The sequence below is a fragment of the Oncorhynchus nerka genome, linkage group LG27 (genome assembly GCF_034236695.1).
Source record: "Oncorhynchus nerka isolate Pitt River linkage group LG27, Oner_Uvic_2.0, whole genome shotgun sequence".
Taxonomy (NCBI): domain Eukaryota; kingdom Metazoa; phylum Chordata; class Actinopteri; order Salmoniformes; family Salmonidae; genus Oncorhynchus; species Oncorhynchus nerka.
Genome location: NC_088422.1, coordinates 48,354,421 through 48,378,695, shown reverse-complemented (window position 1 = coordinate 48,378,695; position 24,275 = coordinate 48,354,421). Strand labels below are relative to the sequence as shown.

Sequence of the window (24,275 nt, the reverse complement as noted above, 5' to 3'; positions counted from 1 at the left end):
AATCCAATCGAGAATCTGTGGAAAGAACTGAAAACTGCTGTTCACAAATGCTCTCCATCCAACCTCACTGAGCTCGAGCTGTTTTGCAAGGAGGAATGGGAAAAAATGTCAGTCTCTCGATGTGCAAAACTGATAGAGACATACCCCAAGCGACTTACAGCTGTAATCGCAGCAAAAGGTGGCGCTACAAAGTATTAACTTAAGGGGGCTGAATAATTTTGCACGCCCAATTTTTCAGTTTTTGATTTGTTAAAAAAGTTTGAAATATCCAATAAATGTCGTTACACTTCATGATTGTGTCCCACTTGATGTTGATTCTTTACAAAAAAATACAGTTTTATATCTTTATGTTTGAAGCCTGAAATGTGGCAAAAGGTTGCAAAGTTCAAGGGGGCCGAATACTTTCGCAAGGCACTGTAGCTGATGACCGCTAGCAGTGGCTAGCTGACTACTAGCTAGTAGCTAGTTAGCTGGCTAGCTTCTGTTGGAATGACAGGCTTGTGGGCAGTTAGTTATTATTAATGTTAGTCATGTAGGGCATACATGTAAATTGCTTCCGTCTGTTAGGATTAGGGTTGCAAAGCTACCGGTAATTTACCAAAGTTGACATGATCTAGGTAATCTAAGGCAGTCTATGGTTACTTTGTATTGTATTTGAATAACTTTTAATAAAATGTATTCATATATAGTATAACAATGTTTATCTGTGTCCATATTGTCCATTCATTTCTAGTAGATAGACCATATGGTTCAAGAGAAAATGGCCTAATTCATGAAAAAAGCATCTAATCAATAATGGCATTATTTTATCTATAACTCTGCCACTAGTTTGGCCCCAAAACATTTACAACAAAGACATACGGACAGAGTAAAATCAATAAAAGTCTATAAAACAAATAAAGGACATTTCATGCTGAAACCCTCATATTAAACACCAGTGATATTCACCAAATTGTGATGTTTTATAGCTTTGTCATTCAACTGTTTTATTTTAAAATCATCTTATTAGATTGCTTTATATACTGTATATATGACATGCGATAAGGCCACAGAGGGCCAGAGATAATTACAACATATGTGATAATTTGAAATACGCAAAAAGGCCACTAGATGCCATCTGATAAGATTCCATATATTCCTAGAAAGTTTCCAGTAATATACCCTCCCTTTGCAACCCTAGTTAGAATAGACCAGAAATAAATGCATGCTTCAGATCAGACTGACTGACTGATCATCATTTCAGACCCTTTTATTTCATGATCATGTAATACTTTGTCTTGACATATAGAGTATAGGCTGCAAGTGTCTTGTAAAGACAGACATAGCTTGATGTTAAGTCAAGGGGTATGAATACTTTCTGAAGGCACTGTACACACATACACACACACACACACACTTTCACACTCACCACATTTGCTGCTGTAGGAGGACGGGCTCATTGTAATGGCTGTAATGGAATTAATGGAACGGAGTCAAACGTGGTTTCCATGTGTTTGATACTATTCCATTCATAACATTCCAGCCATTACGATGAGCCCATTTGAACATGGATTATTAGAGGTTATGTAATATGTTTTTATTGATTGTGTGTTTTGTCTTGTGACTAATTATTTCATGTTCATCTATTGATCAACATTTGTTATGCATATTATTTGACCAGTGAATTTATTAAATATATGGAAACATGCTTTTGCAGTGATGGTATTGCAGACCCTGCCCCAGTATCTGTGCATTGGAGATGTGGATATGAGATGCCTCCTCTCTAATGCCCAGGAAGCTCTTGATTCAAACTCCCTTTAAACAGCTATGCAAGCTTTATAATGCCAAAATAAGTTTGTCACTCACAAAATATGGAGTTTCGCTGAGCAATAATCTTCATTTGCTCCCGTTAAGGCCTGTGTGTACGTCCAAAAAAGGTGTAAATAAAAATGTAGAAGCAACCCAAAAAAATGCTTATTCAGCACTTCCAATCACTCATTGCTGCCACACACAGGTTGGAAGTCTACAACAGCTCAATATACATTGGAAGTGCCAAAAAGGCATTTTTATGGTTGTGTGTGCATTTTTATTTAGACCTTTTTTGGAAATACATCAGAGGTAACGGGAGTAAATGAAAGTTCAGTGAAACTCAATATTTGTTGAGTGAAGAACATATTTTGACATTGTAATGCTTGCAGAGCTGTCTAATGGAAGTTTGAATCGGAGCTTCCATCTCACTCATCTCAAACACACAGATACTGGGGCATGCAGACCCGAAGTTGCAAGCACTGTTCACTGTTCTAGTATTGCAAATGTTTTGGGGTTATGGATGTGATAAATAGGCTACTATGAATATCAGATAGGCCTATTTTATATCTGTCACGTTTATTCATTTTATAATATATTAGCTTCCTCTGTAGCTTTAAGACCAGGGGGCGTGTTATTATATGAGGCCGTGTCTTTTATTTGAATATAGAGTAGTTGAGTGGAGTCGGATTGCGTAGCATGTTTTTCTCTGTATCGGTGACTGACTGATGCAAGACACAGTCCCAACTAAACTGCGGGTGTTTGTAATCCAAGGGAATGAGATAACACAGTCAACATTAATTCATCAATTTTTTATTGGATCGTGCCTGGAACTGAATGATTTTCTAGACAGATTCAGGCAGGATTGCGCTATTCAGAACCATGGATTTGCACATTTTGGATCACAGACTGCGAGTGACCAGCATTTGCAAAAATGGGTTGGTGAATTTCACTCACCCACTGATCAAACTCATATTTCTGCGGAAAAGAACAAGGTAAGATTATTTGTGTGAAGATATCTGTTCATTTGAAGCCGTCCGCGATCCCAAAACGTGCAAAAAAGTATAATAATTTAAAAAAAAACATTGCCAGGTCGCTGTTGATGGCAGACTAGCCCATGATCATGACTCTGTGCCATTAGGCTACATTAAACATAAGGGTCATTGGAAGAAGGCGTCTTCTGTAGGATACATTTCGTGATCCTTGACGCTCAGTCTGAACATTCATATACATGTACGGTTTTGCAAACATAAGGACCTTATCTTTCATATCAGCGATATATATATTTTAAAGGTATAATTTATACACACCGTGATAGGGTTAGTGATCCCACCTGGCCATATCTCCTTCCATGTTACAGCGCTTGTTTATAGAAGACAAGAGGGTCCTAACACCTGTGTGTGAACTTAACTGGAAGCGTACTATAGTTTAATCGGATGGAGGCACCCATAGCGGCATAGATCTGTGTTACACTTTACTGTAGCAATTTATATTTTTTTTATTTGAAGGATTCTTTGTTGCAGATGAAAGATAAGGGCCATATGTTTCGAAAGCCTTTTCACATGCGATAATTAACGTTTCAAAATGTTAAGACACAACGGCAGGATTGTAGTTCACATCAGGCAGTCCTGGGCTAAGGTAATAGTTGAGAACTGTAGGGAGAAAGCAAAATGCCGCCTAGAGTTTTCGAGAGGTAATGGCAGACATTCTAGCTTGGACCTATGTGAAGATAGCCACAATAAGGATTAGCCACAAGAGTGCAATTGTTGTTCGCCTTCAAAATAAAAGTCCCCATTTGAAAGTGCCTCAAACGTATGCAAATACAATTTTATTGGTCACATACACATATTTAGCCGATGTTATTGTGGGTGTAGCGAAAAGCTTGTGTTCCTCGCTCTAACAGTGCAGTAGTATCTAGGGTTGCAAAGGGTCAGACACTTTCAGGTAAATTTCCTGAAATTTTCCATGGGAAATTAAGCCTGGGAATTTTGGTATTTTTGCTTAAATTCATCTAAAAAGTTAGCTTATAACAGTGAACCTTTTTGTGGGATACACAAGGCAATTCTTGGTCTTGTGGCATATTTTGGTTAAACTATCCCCAATTCAATGAAATTGCAACCTTCTGCATGCACAGTGCATTCTTCCATCACATGTAGAGCTGATTCTCAAGATCTTGCACACTAATGAGATGCTATTGAGCCCACACTACCACACTGTCTGAGCCAAGGACTACTAGCTTTCTGGTAAGTTTTTAAAATAATAATATATATATATTTTTTACAATACTGGGTGGGGTGAATATTTTATGACACATGATTTTTTTGTTAACTAGTAAATAGTAGCCTACAGCAAAGTGTGTTTAAATAATTTCTGACATGTTAACAATTTCTGCTAATTTGTTTTTGCTACGATGTGTGTTTTAGATTACATGAGCCTGCTAACTGAGGAGTGTTAATTCACCTGTTTCCATACATGTTTAATTTAAAATATTTATCTTACAAAGGAGTTGTTTAACATAACTGCTTAACTATTTATCTGTACATGGATTTGTATTTTTTTTTTTTTACAATTTTTTTCCTAATCTTTACAGGAAAATGCCACGGGCACTATCTGATGTGTGGAGACATTTCACTGCAGCTAATGTAGAAGGAAAAGCTGTGTACATTTGCAAATACTGTGCCAAATCATATGCGAAGAATGCAACAAAGATGCAGAATCATCTGGCGAAGTGCATAAAGTTCCCTCAGCGTTCACAACAAGCATCCTCTGACAAAAGTCCCTCTATTTCTATTCGAGGTAAAAATGATGAATTGGATACCTTATCGATAGCAACAGCTCATGGTCTTCCAGGAATCAGAGATTTTTTTTACTCAATGGAGGAACGTAGTCAGAGAGATTCTGATGAATGTTTTGCTCGACCTGTGTATGCAACTAGTTCACCTCTGATGCTCACATGCAATGTGTATTGAAGACATTTCTGAATGTTCTTCGCCCAGCATACACCCCTCCAACCAGATATGCGTGATCTATGTGAGAAGATATATGTGAGAAGAATAAGAGCACCCCATTGAAGCTGTCCAGCAACACCCATTGTGGTGGTGTTGTCATCATGTTTGAGAGTCTCCTGGAGGGGAAGGAGTCTCCAAGAAATGGCCACATCACAGTCTGCCGTAATGGACAGTACCATCAAGAGGATTCTCCTGTATGACGTATTCTGGGAGATGGTAGTAAGCAGCCTGAAACTCCTGAAACCTATAGCAGCAGCCATTGCACAGATTGAGGTAGACAATGCCATCCTGTCTGATGTTCAGACTCTGCTTGCAGATGTAAGAGAGGAAATCCGTACTGACCTGCCCACTTCACTGTTGCTCCAAGCAGAGGACCTGCAGTTCTGAAATGCATGCAAAAGCGTGAAGACTTCTGCCTGAAGCCCATACACGCCGCAGCATACATGTTAGACCCCAATTATGCTGGCAAGAGCATCCTGTCTGGTGTAGAGATCAACAAGGCCTATGGTGTCATCACTACCGTGTCTCGCCACCTTGGCCTGGATGAGGGCAAGGTTCTTGGCAGTCTGGCGAAGTACACTTCCAAGCAAGGGCTTTGGGATGGAGATGCAATATGGCAGTCGTTCCAACATATCTCATCAGCCACCTGGTGGAAGGGACTTTGTGGCTCTTACCCCTGTTGCCTCCATCATTCTCCCACCAACATCAACCGCCTCAGAGCGCAACTGGTCCTTGTTTGGGAACACGTACACCAAAGCGTGCAACAGGCTGATCAATACAAAGGTTGAGAAATTGGAGGCCACCCGGACAAATTTAAGGCTTTTTTGAGCCTGACAACGAGTTATCCTCAACAAGGTTGGAAAGTGACAGTGAAGTTGAGGCCTCAGAGTCTGATATTCAAGAGGTGGACATTCAGGAGGTCCAGGGAGAAGACATTGAAGCCTGAGAGGAAGACAACCAAATCTTTAGTTTCTAGACTATCATTTTACAGATGTATGTTAAATGTTTTTGGGAGATGGATGGATCATTCAATATTCTCTTTTGTTGTTCAGTGAAATCATCCCATGTAAAGCGTTAACTCATTTAATTAAAGTTAATTCCAACACTGAATCGTTTTTTTTACTTCTATTGGAAGGATTTAATCATTTGCAATTATGTATACTTATGATAAGGTATAAAGTTTGTTTCTGTCTCCATGTGATATGGTAAATATATCCAATGCAAAAAACATCTACATTTTAATTGGTATTAATTTTCATATTTCCGTCAATTCCCACGGAAAGTTTCCGCCTCTGAATACTCCCCAAAATGTGCAGCCCTAGTAGTATCTAACAGTGCTGTAGTATCTAAGAACGATTCACAACAATACACACATCTAAAAGTGAAAGAATGGAATTAAGAAATGTATAAATATTAGATCAAGCTATGTCGGAGTGGCATTGACTAAAGTACAGTAGAATAGAATACAGTATATACACATGAGATGAATAATGCAGTATGTAAACATTATTTAAACATTATTAAGGTGACTAGTGTTCCATTATTAAAGTGGCCAGTGATTCCAAGTCTATGTATATAGGGCAGCAGCCTCTAAGGTGCAGGGGTTTCATAACCGGGTGGAAGCTAACTGATGGCTATTTAACAGTCTGATGGCCTTAAGATAGAAGCTGTTTTTCAGTCTCTCGGTCCCTGCATTGACCTCGCCTTCTGGATGATAACAGGGTGAACAGGCAGTGGCTCGGGTGGTTGTCGTCCTTGATGATCTTTTTGGCCTTCCTGTGACATCGGGTGCTGTAGGTGTCCTGGAAGGCAGGTATTTTTGCCCCCGGTGATGTGTTGGGCAGACCGCACCACCTTCTGAAGAGCTCTGCGGTTGCGGGGCGTGCAGTTGCCGCACTAGCATGCTCTCAATTGTACATCTGTGAAGTTTGTCAGGGTTTCAGTGGCCAAGCCAAATTTCTTCAGCCTCCTTAGGTTGAAGAGGCACTGTTGTGCCTTCTTCACCACACTGTGTGGGTGGAACATTTCAGATTGTCAGTGATGTGTACGCCAAGGAACTTGAAGCTTTTCACCTTCTCCACTGTGGTCCCGTCAATATGGATAGGAGCGTGCTCCCTCTGCTGTTTCCTGAAGTCCACGATCAGTTCCTTCGTTTTGTTGACGTTGAGTGAGAGGTTATTTTCCTGGCACAACTCTCCCAGGGCCCTCACCTCCTTCCTGTAGGCTGTCTCGTCAATGTTGGTAATCAGGCCTACTACTGTTGTGTCGTCTGCAAACTTGATGATCGAGTTGGAGGTGTGCGTGGCAATGCAGTCATGGGTGAACAGGGAGTACAGGAGGAGGCTGAGCACGCACCCTTGTGGGACCCCTGTGTAGAGGATCAGTAAAGTGGAGGGGTTGTTTCCTACCTTCACCACTGGGGGTGGCCCGTCAGGAAGTCCAGGACCCAGTTGCACAGGGCGAGGATCAGACCCAGGACCTCAAGCTTAATGATGAGCTTGGAGGGTACTATGGGGTTGAATGCTGAGCTATAGTCAATAAACAGCATTCTTATTCCTCTTGTCCAGATGGGATAGGGCAGTGCGATGGCTATTGTATCTATTGGGGCGGTATGCAAATTGAAGTGAGTCTAGGGTGTCAGGTAAGATAGAGTTGATATGATTCTTAACTAGCCTCTTAAAGCACTTCCTGATGACAGAAGTGAATGATACGGGGCGATAGTCATTTAGCTCAGTTATCTTTGCTTTCTTGTGTACAGGAACAATGGTGGGTATCTAGAAGCAAGTGGGGACAGCAGACTGGGATAGGGAGAGATTGTATATGTCAGTAAACACTCAGGCTAGCTGGTCTGCACATGCTCTGAGGATGCGGCTAGGGATGCCATTTGGGCCGGCAGCCTTGCTGCGAGTGTTAACACGTCTTACTCGAGTCGGCCACGGAGAAGGAGACATTTCCAGTCAGTCTATTGTGTGTATTAGACATTCATATTTCACTGTATTAGCATTTAAAATATTAGTGTCTTAGGTGTAGGCTGCCTAATTGGTTAAAATAAATGCCAACAAACAAAATCATACCGACTCAGCTGTTGGATACAGATAGCCTTTGGGTAATGTGATTAGATCATCCACAAGACTCACCCTATATAGCCACCCACACTTCACTTTCCCTGTTCAGGTGTCTTCTCACATAATATGATGATGGAAGCACTTTACTTTCAATGGGACCTAATCACTTCACCAAAGGCTCCTGTCCTGACTTGACTGTATCCTAAAGACAAAGGCAGCTCTATGGAAGTATTCAGCTTTAAGGACTGAATATAGTAGTTCAGCTTGTGCCCTGAATGAATGGCGGCTGCAGTGGCAATTCTTTGCTGAGCCCTGCCTTTTATTCTGTAATTGTTAATGACTTGGCCTGGCTTGCATATGCATCAGCCAGGAAAAAATGATTAAACATCTTGCATCTACTACAGTGAGTTCCAAAGGTATTGGAACAGTGGCACAATTTAGATTGTTTTGGCTCTGTACTCAGCACTTTAGGTTTGAAATGATACAGCTTTAATTTGATGGTATTTTCATCCATATCGGGTGAACTGTTTAAAATTACAACACTTTTTGTACATAGTCCATCCATTTTAGGGGACCAAAAGTATTGGGACAAATTCACTTGTGTATTACAGTAGTCAAAAGTTTGGTATTTGTTACCATATTCCTAGCACGCAATGTAGAGTCACAAGTTTGATGTAGTCATTGTGTGCTAGGAATATGGGACCAAATACCAAACTTTTAACTACTTTAATACACCAGTGAATTTGTCCCAATACTTTTGGTCCCCTAATATGGAGGGACCTTGTACAAAAAGTGCTGGAATTTCTAAAAAGATAACCCAATAAGGATGAAAATACCCTCAAATGAAACCTGACAGTCTGCACTTTGACCTCTTATAGTCATTGTATCATTTCAAATCCAAAGTCCTGGAGTACAGAGCCAAAACAACTCAATTGTCACTGTCCCAATACGTTTGGAGTTCACTGTATATACAGTTGAAGTCGGAAGTTCACATTAGAGGTTGACCGATTTAATCGGAATGGCAGATTTGAATTAGGGCCGATTTCAAGTTTTCATAACAATTGGAAATCTGTATTTTTGGACACCGATTTGGCAGATTTCTATTTATCTAACATTTTTATTTTTTTACACCTTTTATTTAACTAGGCAAGTCAGTTAAGAACACATTCTTATTTTCAATGACTGCCTAGGAACGGTGGGTTAAATGCCTTGTTCAGGGGCAGAACGACAGAGCGTTGAAAAATCATAATCGGTCGACCTCTAGTTCACATACATCTTAGCCAAATACATTTAAACTCAGTTTTTCACAATTCCTGACATTTTAATCCTAATAAAAAATTCCCTGTCTTAGGTCAGTTAGGATCACCACTTTATTTTAAGAATGGGAAATGTCAGAATAATAGTAGAGACTAATTGATTTATTTCAGATTTTCTTTCTTTCATCACATTCCCAGTGGGTCAGAAGTTTACATGCACTCAATTAGTATTTGGTAGCATTGCATTTAAATTGTTTACCTTGTGTCAAACGTTTTGGATAGCCTCCCACAAGCTTCCCACAATAAGTTGGGTGAATTTAGCCATTTCCTCCTGACAGAGATGGTGTAACTGAGTCAGGTTTGTAGGCCTCCTTGCTCTCACAACATTTTTCAGTTCTGCCCACAAATGTTCTATGGGATGGAGGTCAGGGCTTTGTGATACCTTGACTTTGTTGTCCTTAAACCATTTTGCCACAACTTTGGAAGTATACTTGGGGTCATTGTCCATTTGGAAGACCCATTTGCGACCAAGCTTTAATAACTTCCTGACTGATGTCTTGAGATGCTGCTTCATTATATCCACATAATTTTCCACCCTCATGATGCCATCTATTTTGTGAAGTGCACCAGTCCCTCCTGCAGCAAAGCACCCCCACAACATGATGCTGCCACCCCTGTGCATCAAGCATCCCCCTTTTTCCTCCAAACATAATGGTCATTATGGCCAAGCAGTTCTATTTTTGTTTCATCAGACTAGTGGACATTTCTCCAAAAAGTACGATATTTTTTCCCTAATGTGCGGTTGCAAAACTTAGTCTGGCTTTTTTTTATGGTGGTTTTGGGGCAGTGGCTTCTTCCTTGCTGAGCAGCCTTTCAGGTTATGTCGATATAGGACTCGTTTTACTGTGGATATAGATACTTTTGTACCTGTTTCCTCCAGCATCTTCACAAGGTCCTTTGCTGATGATTTGCACTTTTCTCACCAAAGTACGTTCATCTTTAGGAGACAGAACGCGTCTCCTTCCTAAGCGGTATGACTGCTGCTTGGTCCCATGGTGTTTATACTTGCGTACTATTGTTTTTACAGCTGAACATGGTACCTTCAGGCGTTTGGAAATTGCTCCCAAGGATAAACTAGACTTGTGGAGGTCTACAATTGTTTTTCTGAGGGCTTTGCTGATTTCTTTTGCTTTTCCCATGTCAAGCAAAGAGGCATTGAGTTTGAAGGTAGGCCTTGAAATACATCCACAGGTAAACCTCCAATTGACTCAAATGATGTCAATTAGCCTATCAGAAGCTTTTAAAGCCATGACATAATTTTATGGAATTTCCAAGCTGTTTAAATGCACAGTCAACTCGGTGTATGTAGTCTTCTGACCCACTAGTATTGTGATACAGTGAATTATAAGTGAAATAATCTGTCTGTAAACAATTGTTGGAAACATTACTTGTCATGCACAAAGTAGATGTCCTAACCGACTTGCCAAAACTAGTTTGTTAACAAGAAATGTGTGGAGTGGTTGAAAAACTAGTTTTAATGACCAACCTAAGTACGTAAACTTCCGATTTAAACTGTATAGGCTAATATGTTTTGTCATACCCATGGTATATTTTGTTTTTTTAATTTAATCTTTATCTAACTAGGCAAGTCGGTTAAGAACAAATTCTTATATACAATGACAGCCTAGGAACAGTGGGTTAACTTCCTTGTTCAGGGGCAGAGCGACAGATTTTTACTTTGTCAGCTCGGGGATTCGATCTAGCAACCTTTCGGTTACTAGCCCAACGCTCTAACCACTAGGCTACTTGCTGTCCCGTATGGTCTGATATACCACCGCTGTCAGCCAGTCCGTATTCAGGGCTTGAACCACCTAGTTTATAATGCTCAACGTACACAGTAGGCTTACATACTGTCTTTAAATGGGAAGAAATGCCATTCATGCCAAGTGGGAGAAGGCAGTTTAAAACGTTATTTTATAGGCCAGATCTCACTTTATGTGAGGTCCAAGCTGCACTACCGGCTGTCTTCAAAGACTTGCTTATCAAAAAAGTTTTACAGATCAGTCCAGGAACTTCAGTTTACCAGCTTAGGCACCATACTCTTCTGGCAAGCGTCATCGATGTTAGATTTGGCCTTTGCCCCTTGACTACCTTCTGACATCCAATTCTGGCGCATGATGACCTTTTTATATGTTTAGACATGTATACAGCGGATATATTGCTGAATAATACATTCTAAAGGAATTTCTCAGCGACTCCCTCCACTGAGTCAGTAGTAGGCTATTCATTGTACCTGTAGACCTATTGCTATGGGTACACTACATGACAGTACATCTAGGGTGTTGGCCTAGAATGTGGTGAATCAAAAAAAAAAAACAATCGGAATGCAATAGAATTTCCATGGCCTAGCCTGTAGTAGCCGTTTAGGGACTCTGGCTGTGTTTTTGTCTTTGACATGCTTTGTATTTGTCATATTGCCATATCATTCTGTTGTGTCCTGACCTTGATGTTTTCCTGTTTTTGGAGTGGGGGTCAGGCCATGTGGAGAAGGGGAGTGTTTATGCTGAATTGTTTAGACTAGAGTTACCGTGAATGCATTTGGGGAACATATCAACAAACCCTAATGTAAACCATGTTATTTATTTGTTCACCCTCTGAATGGCACAAATACACAATCCATGTCTCAAGGCTTAAACATCCTTCTTTAACCTGTCTCCTCCCCTTCGCCTACACTGACTGAAGTGGATTTAACAAGTGACATTTAAGGGATCATAGCTTTCACCTGGATTCACCTGGTCCATTTTTCATGGAAAGAGCAGGTGTTCCTTATGTTTTGTACACTCGGTGTATAGCAGGTGCAGCGAAATGCTTATGTTACTAGCTCCAACAGTGCAGTAGAATGTCTAGCAAATAACACAAATACACACATAATAAAACAAATCAAAACAATAAATCAAATGTCAAATTAACAATCTAAAGTAATATATTAGTGAGCAGAGTCAGAATCCAGGATATAAATATGCGGTGTGTGTATGGACAGTATATAATTTGGAAAATAAAATGGTATGTACAGTAGTAGTTCATTCTAATATACCTACAGTATGTCGAGAATACAGTATACATACACTGTGAGGAAGCAACCGTATATAAACAGTACATAGATTGTAGAAGTGACCAGTGTTGAATATCTCTATATACTTGGGGCATTAGTCTCAAGGTGCAGGGCAGAGGACCGAGCAGGTAGCCGGCTTGTGATGCCTGTTCAACAGTCTGGTGGCCTGGTGATGGAAGCTGTTTCTCATGGTCCCGGCATTAATGCACCTGTACCGTCTGTCTGCTAGCTGGTAGCAGGGTGAATTAGAGCTGTGGCGGTCACAAAATTTCATCAGCCGGTGATTGTCAAGCAAGTAACTGTCTCATGTAATTTATCATTAATTAACTAACACATTTAGTATCTCCTGGAATCCACACAGCCTACAAGCCATTTATAAAAGAAATCTAAGAAATCAATGTAATATAGCCTACACTTTCACAAGAAATCCATGATTTATTTTAGACCGGTCTAAATAAGCATGATATGAGGAAAATGTAGTATATTTCAGAAGAAAATAATAGCATACTCTGAGTTGTCCTGATGTGGCTATTACAAATGGCTGTGGGCTACGCTAATTCAACACCATAGTGCCCTCAAAGCTCATCACTAAGCTAAGGACCCTGGAACTAAACACCTCCCTCTGCAACTGGATCCTGGACTTCCTGACGGGCCACCCCCAGGTGGTAAGGGTAGATAACACATCCGCCACGCTGATCCTCAACACGGGGGCCCCTCAGGGGTGCATGCTCAGTCCCCTCCTGTACTCCCTGTTCACTCATTGACTGCATGGCCAGGCACGACTCCAACACCATCAAGTTTGCTGATGACACAACTGTGGTAGTCCTGATCAACGATGAGACCTGGCTGTGTGGTGCCAGGACAACCTCTCCCTCAACGTGATCAAGACAAAGGAGAATATTGTGGACTACAGGAAAAGGAGGACAGAGCACGCCCCCATTCTCATTGACATGGCTGTAGTGGAGCAGGTTGAGCGCTTCAAGCTCCTTGGTGTCCACATCACCAACAAACTAACATGGTCCAAGCACACCAAGACAGTTGTGAAGAGGGCACGACAAAACCTATTCCCCCTCAGAAGACTGAAAAGATTTGGCATGGGTCCTCAGATCCTCAAAAGGTTCTACAGCTGCACCATTGAGAGCATCACTGCCTGGTATAGCAACTGCTCTGCCTCTGACCGCAAGGCACTACAGAGGGTATTGCGTACGACCCAGTACATCACTGGGGCCAAGCTTCCTGCCATCCAGGACCTCTATACTAGGCGGTGTCAGAGGAAGGCCCTAAAAATATATTAAATAAAAATGCAGGACAAAACACACATCACGACGAGAGACAACACTACATAAAGAGAGACCTACGATGACAACATAGCATGATGACAACAACATAGTAGCAACACATGGCAAGATCACGGTCAAACCAAGGGCTGAACCTGTTTTTTTAAAGCATAGCAGTGTGAACAGACAACACAGAATTACACATGGAGTAAACAATTAACAAGTCAATAACACAGTAGAAAAAAAAGAGAGTCTATATACATTGTGTGCAATAGGCATGAGGAGGTAGGCGAATAATTACAATTTAGCAGAATAACACTGGAGTGATAAATGATCAGATGGTCATGTACAGGTAGAGATATTGGTGTGCAAAAGAGCAGAAAAGTAAATAAATAAAAACAGTATGGGGATGAGGTAGGTAAAAATGGGTGGGCTATTTACCGATAGACTATGTACAGCTGCAGCGATCGAACAGACTGTAAAACAGTGATCACTAAGGTACCAGTCTGGTGTTTTCTGTAATGACCTATCAGGATTATTTGTGAGGAGAACATTGAGGAGAGTAGCCTTTTCTGGGTGTTTGGAGTCATACCTTGTGGGATTGGTAATAATCTGAGAAAGATTTTGGGAGTCTCATTGCTTTAGGACTTGGTCAGGTGGTTTAAGCATGTCCCAATTTAGGTCACCTAGCAGGACTAATTCAGACTTACACGGAACCCAAACCGGCTGCACGCGTGCGCTATCGTGCATAAATGTATTTTGTCCCCCTACGCCAAACGCGATCACGACACGCAGGTTAAAATATCAAAACAAACTCTGAACCAATAACATTAATTTGGGGACAGGTCGAAAAGCATTAAACATGTTTGGCAATTCAGCTAGTTAGCTTGCACTTGCTAGCTAATTTGTCCTGGGATATAAACATTGAGTTATTATTTTACCTGAACTGCGCAAGGTCCTTTTACTCTGACAAATTAATCCACACATAAAATGGCCAACCAAATTAATCGTTTCTATTTCATTTACATTTACATTTAAGTCATTTAGCAGACGCTCTTATCCAGAGCGACTTACAAATTGGTGCGTTCACCTTAAGACATCCAGTGGAACAGCCACTTTACAATAGTGCATCTAAATCTTTTAAGGGGGTGAGAAGGATTACTTTATCCTATCCTAGGTATTCCTGAAAGAGGTGGGGTTTCAGGTGTCTCCAGAAGGTGGTGATTGACTCCGCTGTCCTGGCGTCGTGAGGGAGTTTGTTCCACCATTGGGGGGCCAGAGCAGCGAACAGTTTTGACTGGGCTGCGCGGGAACTGTACTTCCTCAGTGGTAGGGAGGCGAGCAGGCCAGAGGTGGATGAACGCAGTGCCCTTGTTTGGGTGTAGGGCCCAGCCAACAGCGAGTTGCAGTAATCCAGACGGGAGATGACAAGTGCCTGGATTAGGACCTGCGCTGCTTCCTGTGTGAGGCAGGGTCGTACTCTGCGGATGTTGTAGAGCATGAACCTACAAGAACGGGCCACCGCCTTGATGTTAGTTGAGAACGACAGGGTGTTGTCCAGGATCACGCCAAGGTTCTTAGCGCTCTGGGAGGAGGACACAATGGAGTTGTCAACCGTGATGGCGAGATCATGGAACGGGCAGTCCTTCCCCGGGAGGAAGAGCAGCTCCGTCTTGCCGAGGTTCAGCTTGAGGTGGTGATCCGTCATCCACACTGATATGTCTGCCAGACATGCAGAGATGCGATTCGCCACCTGGTCATCAGAAGGGGGAAAGGAGAAGATTAATTGTGTGTCGTCTGCATAGCAATGATAGGAGAGACCATGTGAGGTTATGACAGAGCCAAGTGACCTGGTGTATAGCGAGAATAGGAGAGGGCCTAGAACAGAGCCCTGGGGGACGCCGGTGGTGAGAGCGCGTGGTGAGGAGACAGATTCTCGCCACGCCACCTGGTAGGAGCGACCTGTCAGGTAGGACGCAATCCAAGCGTGGGCCGCGCCGGAGATGCCCAACTCGGAGAGGGTGGAGAGGAGGATCTGATGGTTCACAGTATCGAAGGCAGCCGATAGGTCTAGAAGGATGAGAGCAGAGGAGAGAGAGTTAGCTTTAGCAGTGCGGAGGGCCTCCGTGATACAGAGAAGAGCAGTCTCAGTTGAATGACTAGTCTTGAAACCTGACTGATTTGGATCAAGAAGGTCATTCTGAGAGAGATAGCGGGAGAGCTGGCCAAGGACGGCACGTTCAAGAGTTTTGGAGAGAAAAGAAAGAAGGGATACTGGTCTGTAGTTGTTGACATCGGAGGGATCAAGTGTAGGTTTTTTCAGAAGGGTGCAACTCTCGCTCTCTTGAAGACAGAAGGGACGTAGCCAGCGGTCAGGGATGAGTTGATGAGCGAGGTGAGGTAAGGGAGAAGGTCTCCGGAAATGGTCTGGAGAAGAGAGGAGGGAATAGGGTCAAGCGGGCAGGTTGTTGGGCGGCCGGCCGTCACAAGACGCGAGATTTCATCTGGAGAGAGAGGGAGAAAGAGGTCAGAGCACAGGGTAGGGCAGTGTGAGCAGAACCAGCGGTGTCGTTTGACTTAGCAAACGAGGATCGGATGTCGTCGACCTTCTTTTCAAAATGGTTGTGAAGTCATCTGCAGAGAGGGAGGAGGGGGAGGAGGATTCAGGAGGGAGGAGAAGGTGGCAAAGAGCTTCCTAGGGTTAGAGGCAGATGCTTGGAATTTAGAGTGGTAGAAAGTGGCTTTAGCAGCAGAGACAGAAGAGGAAAATGTAGAGAGGAGGGAGTGAAAGGATGCCAGGTCCGCAGGGAGGCGAGTTTTCCTCCATTTCCGCTCGGCTGCCCGGAGCCCTGTTCTGTGAGCTCGCAATGAGTCGTCGAGCCACGGAGCGGGAGGGGAGGACCGAGCCGGCCTGGAGGATAGGGGACATAGAGAATCAAGGGATGCAGAAAGGGAGGAGAGGAGGGTTGAGGAGGCAGAATCAGGAGATAGGTTGGAGAAGGTTTGAGCAGAGGGAAGAGATGATAGGATGGAAGAGGAGAGAGTAGCGGGGGGAGAGAGAGCGAAGATTGGGACGGCGCGATACCATCCGAGTAGGGGCAGTGTGGGAAGTGTTGGATGAGAGCAAGAGGGAAAAGGATACAAGGTAGTGGTCGGAGACTTGGAGGGGAGTTGCAGTGAGGTTAGTGGAAGAACAGCATCTAGTAAAGATGAGGTCGAGCGTATTGCCTGCCTTGTGAGTAGAGGGGGAAGGTGAGAGGGTGAGGTCAAAAGAGGAGAGGAGTGGAAAGGAGGAGGCAGAGAGGAATGAGTCAAAGGTAGACGTGGGGAGGTTAAAGTCGCCCAGAACTGTGAGAGGTGAGCCATCCTCAGGAAAGGAGCTTATCAAGGCATCAAGCTCATTGATGAACTCACCGAGGGAACCTGGAGGGTGATAAATGATAAGGATGTTAAGCTTGAAAGGGCTGGTAACTGTGACAGCATGGAATTCAAAGGAGGCGATAGACAGATGGGTAAGGGGAGAAAGAGAGAATGACCACTTGGGAGAGATGAGGATCCCGGTGCCACCACCCCGCTGACCAGAAGCTCTCGGGGTGTGCGAGAACACGTGGGCGGACGAAGAGAGAGCAGTAGGAGTAGCAGTGTTATCTTTGTGTTATATATTTCTTTCCTCCTTCCAGACTTTTTCATATTTGAATTTATATGGTGATTGGCATCCTTCCCTTTTACCACGACAACCGGCAAAACATTTAGTCTTTCAATCACTCACGTGGGTATAAGCCAATGAGGAGATGACACGTGGGTACCTGCTTCTATAAACCAATGCGAAGATGGGAGAGGCAGGACTTTCAACGTGATCTGCGTCAGAAATAAATGGGGTTCTATTTTTAGCCCTTGGCAACGCAGACGCGCGAGAGCAGTATGGGTGCAATAATTAAATAACATAGATATCTAAATTTATTTTGTGAAGCACACAACGTGTCCAGTCTGGTCAGCATGTTAGTGTAACCGACAACCGAGCACTGAAGGTGATCCTTGGTAAAGATTGCCACTCCCCCACTTTTGGAAGATCTGCCTTGCTGAAAAAGGTTATAGCCAGAAAGGTTAACATCAGTATTCAAAACACTCTTTCTAAACCACGTCTCAGTAATGACCAACACATCTAGATTGGAGCTGTAAACCCACACTTTCAATTGATCCATTTTAGGTATTCAGCTTCTAGTGTTAACGTGCAGAAAACCCAGGTTTTTACGAGAGCAGAAATCAGAGAAACAGATATCAGGCACAAGTCAGAATTGGGGCTAGCAAAAGTAGATAGGCCAGGGTGTACATGTATATTTCCAGATATCATCAACCGTAATCCAATCAAGGCACGGCAGAGGACAGGGAGAGCTCTGCAGTGTTGCTTTATGACATTTGAATGTGCATTAGATGGCAGCAGGATCATATTATACAGAGATTTCATCAGGTAGCATGAATACAAAGCAGGCGAGTGGTGGTTAGAATGGGATGGGGGGCCAAAAGTCAGTGTAACCAATAGAGACAGAGTCCCGAGTGTGTGAACAAACAGTCTGTCCCACGGTAGGGTAAACAAGAAAGTTCATAGTCAACAAAGCATGCAGGAGTCATGAGGCAAATGGCAATGGCTAGCCCCCAAATAATGACTTGGGGATAGCCATCTCACTCGCATGGCTCTCCTTCACGTGATCGGGTCTTTCTCGAAGTGAAGACCGACACATCGGGGACGCAACTGCACGTGTCCTTTTCTGACTGTCCACATTTACTTTTCGTCAGCCAACAACCCCCCATAATATAGAAGTCGACCTATTCTGTGCAAGAAATAAATATTTCAAACATACTGTAGTCTGGGACAGTGTGGGATGCGATAGATCCCAAATGAATACAACCACTAGCATAAAAAATTTAAAAAATGTTTTTATGCAATGTGGCTGATGCAACCGATCAGAACGTTTAACTTAAAATGTTGATAGGCTATATATTCACATTGTACGTGCAGCAATGCACACATGGTAGGAGGCTATAAGCGCAAAACACCTTTATCACTTTTATTATAAAGGTGCATTTTTATGGTGAAAAATGATCTTCCCCAAACTGAACTCACACGCTGCTTATGTATGCCAGCCCCTTGTAAAGTGGATTAATGTGCTTAATTTCTAGAAGTTATTTGGCCATTTTAGTTGTGATACAAACCTTGTTAAAACATATAGGCCTATGGGCTAGGCTATATGAGGTGTGCGACTATGATTAGAAAAAGTCGCAAAAAAAGACATTGTTTCTTATGCTGGGCATCATTCACAAGTGATAATATATAATTCACAAGTGACAATATTGTCACCCATCAGACTATTCTTGATTTAATCTTGTCTTTACATATATATTTTTAAAAAGTGTGACATTTTTTATTTAGAATGGACCATTTATCATGCACCTGTATCGAACCGGGGCAGCATTTCGATACAGGTGCATCTATGCACTTAAATAGTGAATGGAGGATGCTTTTCCCCATGATTTATTTTCATGCCAGCCAGGTCGGTAATACTCCTGTTGTAAATATAAGCAATGTGCTTAACATTAGGAAAGTTAAGAAATATAGTAGGCCTAGCATATAGAACGCTGATCCTCATCTTTTTATTAGTGGCCATCAGTGTTTTCTCCCGCAATTGAATAGCCTATAGAAATGTTGCGCAACATGAGCTCATGGGCTCTCATGGAGTGTTTGATTAGATTTTTGAATACATTTGCATTGATGTCAAAGTGATTAGAGGGACAATGGAGTACCAGGCAGTTAGCAAGTTTGGTAGGCTACTAATGAGCAGCATCAGCAGAGCTTGGAGAAGCCTAATTACCGTGACTAAACGGTCATGTGGAATTTGACTGCCTTCATGACTAGTGACCGCCGGTTTGGCGGTAATATGGTCACCTCAACAGCCCTTGGGTGAACAGACCATGGCTTGGGAGGCTGAGGTCCTTAATGGTCTTCGTTTGGGCTGACCACACCACACTCTGGAGAGCCATAGGGTTGAAAGCGGTGTAGTTGCTGTACCAGGCAGTGATGCGGCCTGACAGAATGCTCTCAATAGTGCATCTGTAAAAGTGTGTGAGGGTCTTACGGGCCATGACAAATTTCTTCAGCCGCCTCCGTTTGAAGAGGCACTGTTGCGCCTTCTTCACCACGGTGTCTGTGTGTTGGAACCATTTTTATGTCCTCGGGGATGTGCACGCCAAGGAACTTTTTCTTTTTGACCCTGTCCACTGCGCCTCAGTTAATGTGCACGCTCACATACACACCATTGTCACCAGCAATGGTGAGCGATTGTTCATAACAGAATGACATCATCATGGCTCACATCCCTCCCACTTCTTCCAATGAAACATCAGTTGCAAAATCAAGTTCTCTCATTTCCCCTTACGTCATTGGTAAAAACAGCATTTTGAGTGAAATTCTTCGAGGCTCGCTCGCTCTCTCTCTCTCCCTCTCACAAATGTACTGTACGTCTGCTCACTCAACACCACCAAAGAAATAACTTGTTTTTTCTTGTTCATCACCAATCATGAAGGTATGACTGTGCCTTTGTTGCTACATGCAGTGAACTGGGGACATAATTGAGTGGAATGCTTAGTTTTCTCATCTAAGCCTAGAATATAGAATTATAATGTTGAATCTCCCTGTCAGTACCTCAGATGTTTTGAAGAAGCTTCATAGAAAGATTTGAATGATTACCACAGAAATAGGAAACTAACCCATCAACGGTGTTACGCAGATAGGGGGTTGAAGACCCGGCTCCAAACCATTAAAGTGCCTGCTTAAATTAGGGGGTAACGACTTACTTTGACTACATATCCATAATGCATTTATAATACACAGGCATTTCATGAATGTGTGATAACGGGTCCCAACCGCATTATTAAAGCTTAATAAAATATATCATAGTATATCTATAGTGCATTCATATCATTTTATGCAAGAGCTCATATTTGGGTATCTTGATGCATCATTACAATGACAGCGTAGTGTCATTATGGGTGTTCTCAAAAGTGTGCTTCTGCTGTACCAGCTCTTAGTGAATATGTCAAAAGGCCAAACCATATATATATATATCTCATTTTACAGATCAAATTGTGTCGTTGAGGGTCATATCATAACTCTTTCATAACTCATTAATAGCCTTCCTCCACATTCCAATTAACTTGGTCATACTGGTCTATAACGCACACATGAAAGATCTATGTATGAATTCTATGCAGTCAAAGTAGTCATTTTTTTTCCCATTCATAAAGCATTTATGGCTATGGTAATTAACTGTGCAGTTTGCCACTATGATCTAGAACGCCATCATTAAAGGTCTATTTATAAATTATATGCAGTCAATGTACTGTTATTTCTATTTAACCATTCATAAAGCATTTCAATTGCATTTATAAACATGCCTCACTTATCAAAAGGAATACGGACACAACACAGAATGTTCAAGGAAATATAAAATTTTATTACAATTTTCCAGATGTAGCTAGCACCTAAATCAATTGCTGAGGACATCGCCAAAGAATCCTACTATTGGCATTTATCTGTATGACTTTTCTTTAAGATTTAACAAAGGTTAATATTCAAAGATTCAGACTCATAACTATTTTTGTGAGTAGAACATAATCACACAGGGTGGTAAAGCTAGCTAGCATTTCCCCCTTATTCATTAGCTAATTTAGCTAGCGGCTAGCTAAGCCCCTGGCACAATGTCTACACGTTTTCCAACTCTGTAAATAAAAGTTACAAATTTGTCATAAAACTAATGAAACATTTTGTTACAATGTTAGGTAACCATTTCACTATTTACATTGTACTTCTTTCTGCACATTACAAACCTTTTAAAAACAGGACATACAGTTGAAGTCAGAAGTTTACATACACTTAAGTTGGAATCATTAAAACTCTTTTTTTCAACCACCACTAATTTCTTGTTAATAAACTATAGTTTTGGCAAGTCGGTTAGGACATCTACTTTGTGCATGACACAAGTCATTTTTCCAACAATTGTTCACATACAGATTATTTCACTTAGAATTCACTGTATCACAATTCTAGTGGGTCAGAAGTTTACATACACTAAGTTGACTGTGCCTTTAAACAGCTTGGAAAATTCCAGAAAATGATGTCATGGCTTTAGAAACTTCTGATAGGATAATTTACATAATTTGAGTCAATTGGGGGTGTACCTGTGGATGTATTTCAAGGCCTACCTTCAAACTCAGTGCCTCTTTGCTTGACATCATTGGAAAATCAAAAGAAATCAGCCAAGCCCTCAGAAAAAATTGTAGACCTCCACAAGTCTGGTTCATCCTTGGGAGTAATTTCCAAACGCCTTAAGGTACCGCGTGTTCATCTGTACAAACAATAGTACGCAAGTGTAAACACCATGGGACCACGCAGCTGTCATACTGCTCAGGAAGGAGATGCGTCCTGTCTCCTAGAGATGAACATACTTTGATGTGAAGTGCAAATCAATCCCAGAATAGCAAAGGACCTTGTGAAGATGCTGGAGGAAACGGGTACAAAAGTATGGGGGGGGGGGGGGGGGCAGCATCATGTTGTGGGGGTGCTTTGCTGCAGGAGGTACTGGTGCACTTCACAAAATAGATGGCGTCATGAAGATGGAAAATTACGTGGATATATTGAAGCAAGCATTTCAAGACATCAGTCAGGAAGCTAAAGCTTGGTCGCAAATGGGTCTTCCAAATGGACAATGACCCCAACCATACTTCCAAAGTTATGGCAAAATGGCTTCAAGGACAACAATGTCAAGGTATTGGAGTGGCCATCACAAAGCCCTGACCTCAAACCTATAGAACATTTGTGGGCAGAACTGTAGAACATTTGTGGGCAGAACTGAAAAATTGTGTGCGAGCAAGGAGGCCTACAAACCTGACTCAGTTACACCAGCTCTGTCAGGAGGAATGGGCCAAAATTCACCCAACTTATTGTGGGAAGCTTGTGGAAGGCTACCCAAAATGTTTAACTTGGGTCAAACAATTTAAAGGCAATGCTACCAAATACTAATTGAGTGTATGTAAACTTCTGACCCACTGGGAATGGGTTGAAAATAAAATAAAAGCTGAAATAAATAATTTGCTACTATTATTCTGACATTTTTTAAATAGTGGTGATCCTAACTGACCCAAGACGGTGAATTTTTACTAGGATTATATGTCAGGAATTGTGAAACTGAGTTTAAATGTAATCTTCCGACTCCAACTGTATTCACTTCGGGTTACAACCTAGTGTTATTTGGGCTTCTTATTAGCTATTTGTTTTTTTAATGTGCAAATGTACAATGTCAGTCATGAACTCGTATTGGTTGTTGTTAGTGAATCTTTGTTAGTTCCCCCTTCTGTTTGAGTGGCAATTTTTTGTTTCTTGCTTGGGAACGTCCCTGTCAGTGAAACCAAAAATAGTTAATCAAACGGAAGGGAGAACGAACAAGTCCCTAACAACAAACAAAATGAAACAGGTCGGGTTCTGGGAGGGGTTCTGAAAGCTACTCATGGGGTGTCCACTGAAAGATGACTAGCAACAACAACTGGGACCTTAAACACCCACCAGGATGGCCCAATACATTTGCCCAAGGGGCATACAAAAATAAAAACCACACCAAATTTAGACTGGAAGCAAACCAAAAAGTGGAGCAAAAGAAAAACGAGGTTAAATAAAAAATAATACATTTAAGAAGTCAAATGGGGCGAGCTAACTGAAGGTGTTAACCCTCCCCAACTCAAGTTAACTGGAGCACTGGGCCAGCAGCTCTTAAATATCACCTGTGCCAACACAGATGAAACACCTTCTCACTAACGAGATGACAAGCCAACACAGGTGTAACACATACTGACTAACGAGGTGACACCAGTCGGTATGCCCAAAGTGCTAAAGTCCAACCTTGAAATATAAATGGAAAAACCAAATCCTGTAACACCTTCCCCCTTAAGACAACAAATATATATTTGTTGGACAAAACCAACAGAAAACAACTTCAATTTCACAACATGATCCACTTAAATGCGACACTATTTAAATGCATTGCCTTGTCCAATATAAACATGGCGTTTACTGGCTGTCAACACTTCGACAAAACAAATCATACATACACACACAATACAAGTCAAATTTGGAAACCTAATCATTCCAGGGTTTTTCTTTATTTTTAATATTTTTACATTGTGAAGACGACAACTATTAAATAACACATGGAATCATGTAGTAACCAAAAAAGTGTTGATAAAAATCTAAATATATTTGAGATTCTTCAAAGTAGCCACCCTTTGCCTTGATGACAGCTTTGCACACTCTCTCAACCAGCTTCAGCTGGAATGCTTTTCCAACAGCCTTGAAGGAGTACCCACATGCTGAGCACTTGACTGCTTTTTCTTCACTCTGCGGTCCAACTCATCCCAAACCAGCTCAATTGGGTTGAGGTCGGGTGATTGTGGAGGCCAGGTCATCTGATGCAGCATTCCATGCCGATTTTAATCGGTTCACCTCTAGTCTGTTACTTGAACTCTGAAACATTTAAGTGCAGTTAACTTTAACTTCTTCCTTTCCTGTATCGGCCCTCGTGAGAGTTAGTTTCATCATAGCGCTTGATGGTTTTTGCAAGTTCTTGATATTTTCTGGATTGACTGACCTTCATGCCTTAAAGTAATGATGGACTGTTGTTTCTCTTTGTTTATTTTTAGCTGTTCTTGCCATAATATGGACTTGGTCT

At 41.9% G+C, this 24,275-nt stretch overlaps 1 protein-coding gene across 1 annotated transcript in view; it reads left to right on the top strand.

Annotated features, from left to right (window-relative positions):
- Positions 1-2,469: 2,469 nt before the first annotated feature.
- Positions 2,470-24,275, top strand: part of LOC115111914 (cytosolic arginine sensor for mTORC1 subunit 1-like) — a 35,240-nt gene continuing 13,434 nt past the window's right edge. Inside the window, exon 1 of the mRNA XM_029638451.2 lies at positions 2,470-2,780. Within this exon, the coding sequence (XP_029494311.1) occupies positions 2,668-2,780 (113 nt within the window). The 5' untranslated portion in view covers positions 2,470-2,667. The remainder of the gene's footprint in view (positions 2,781-24,275) is intronic.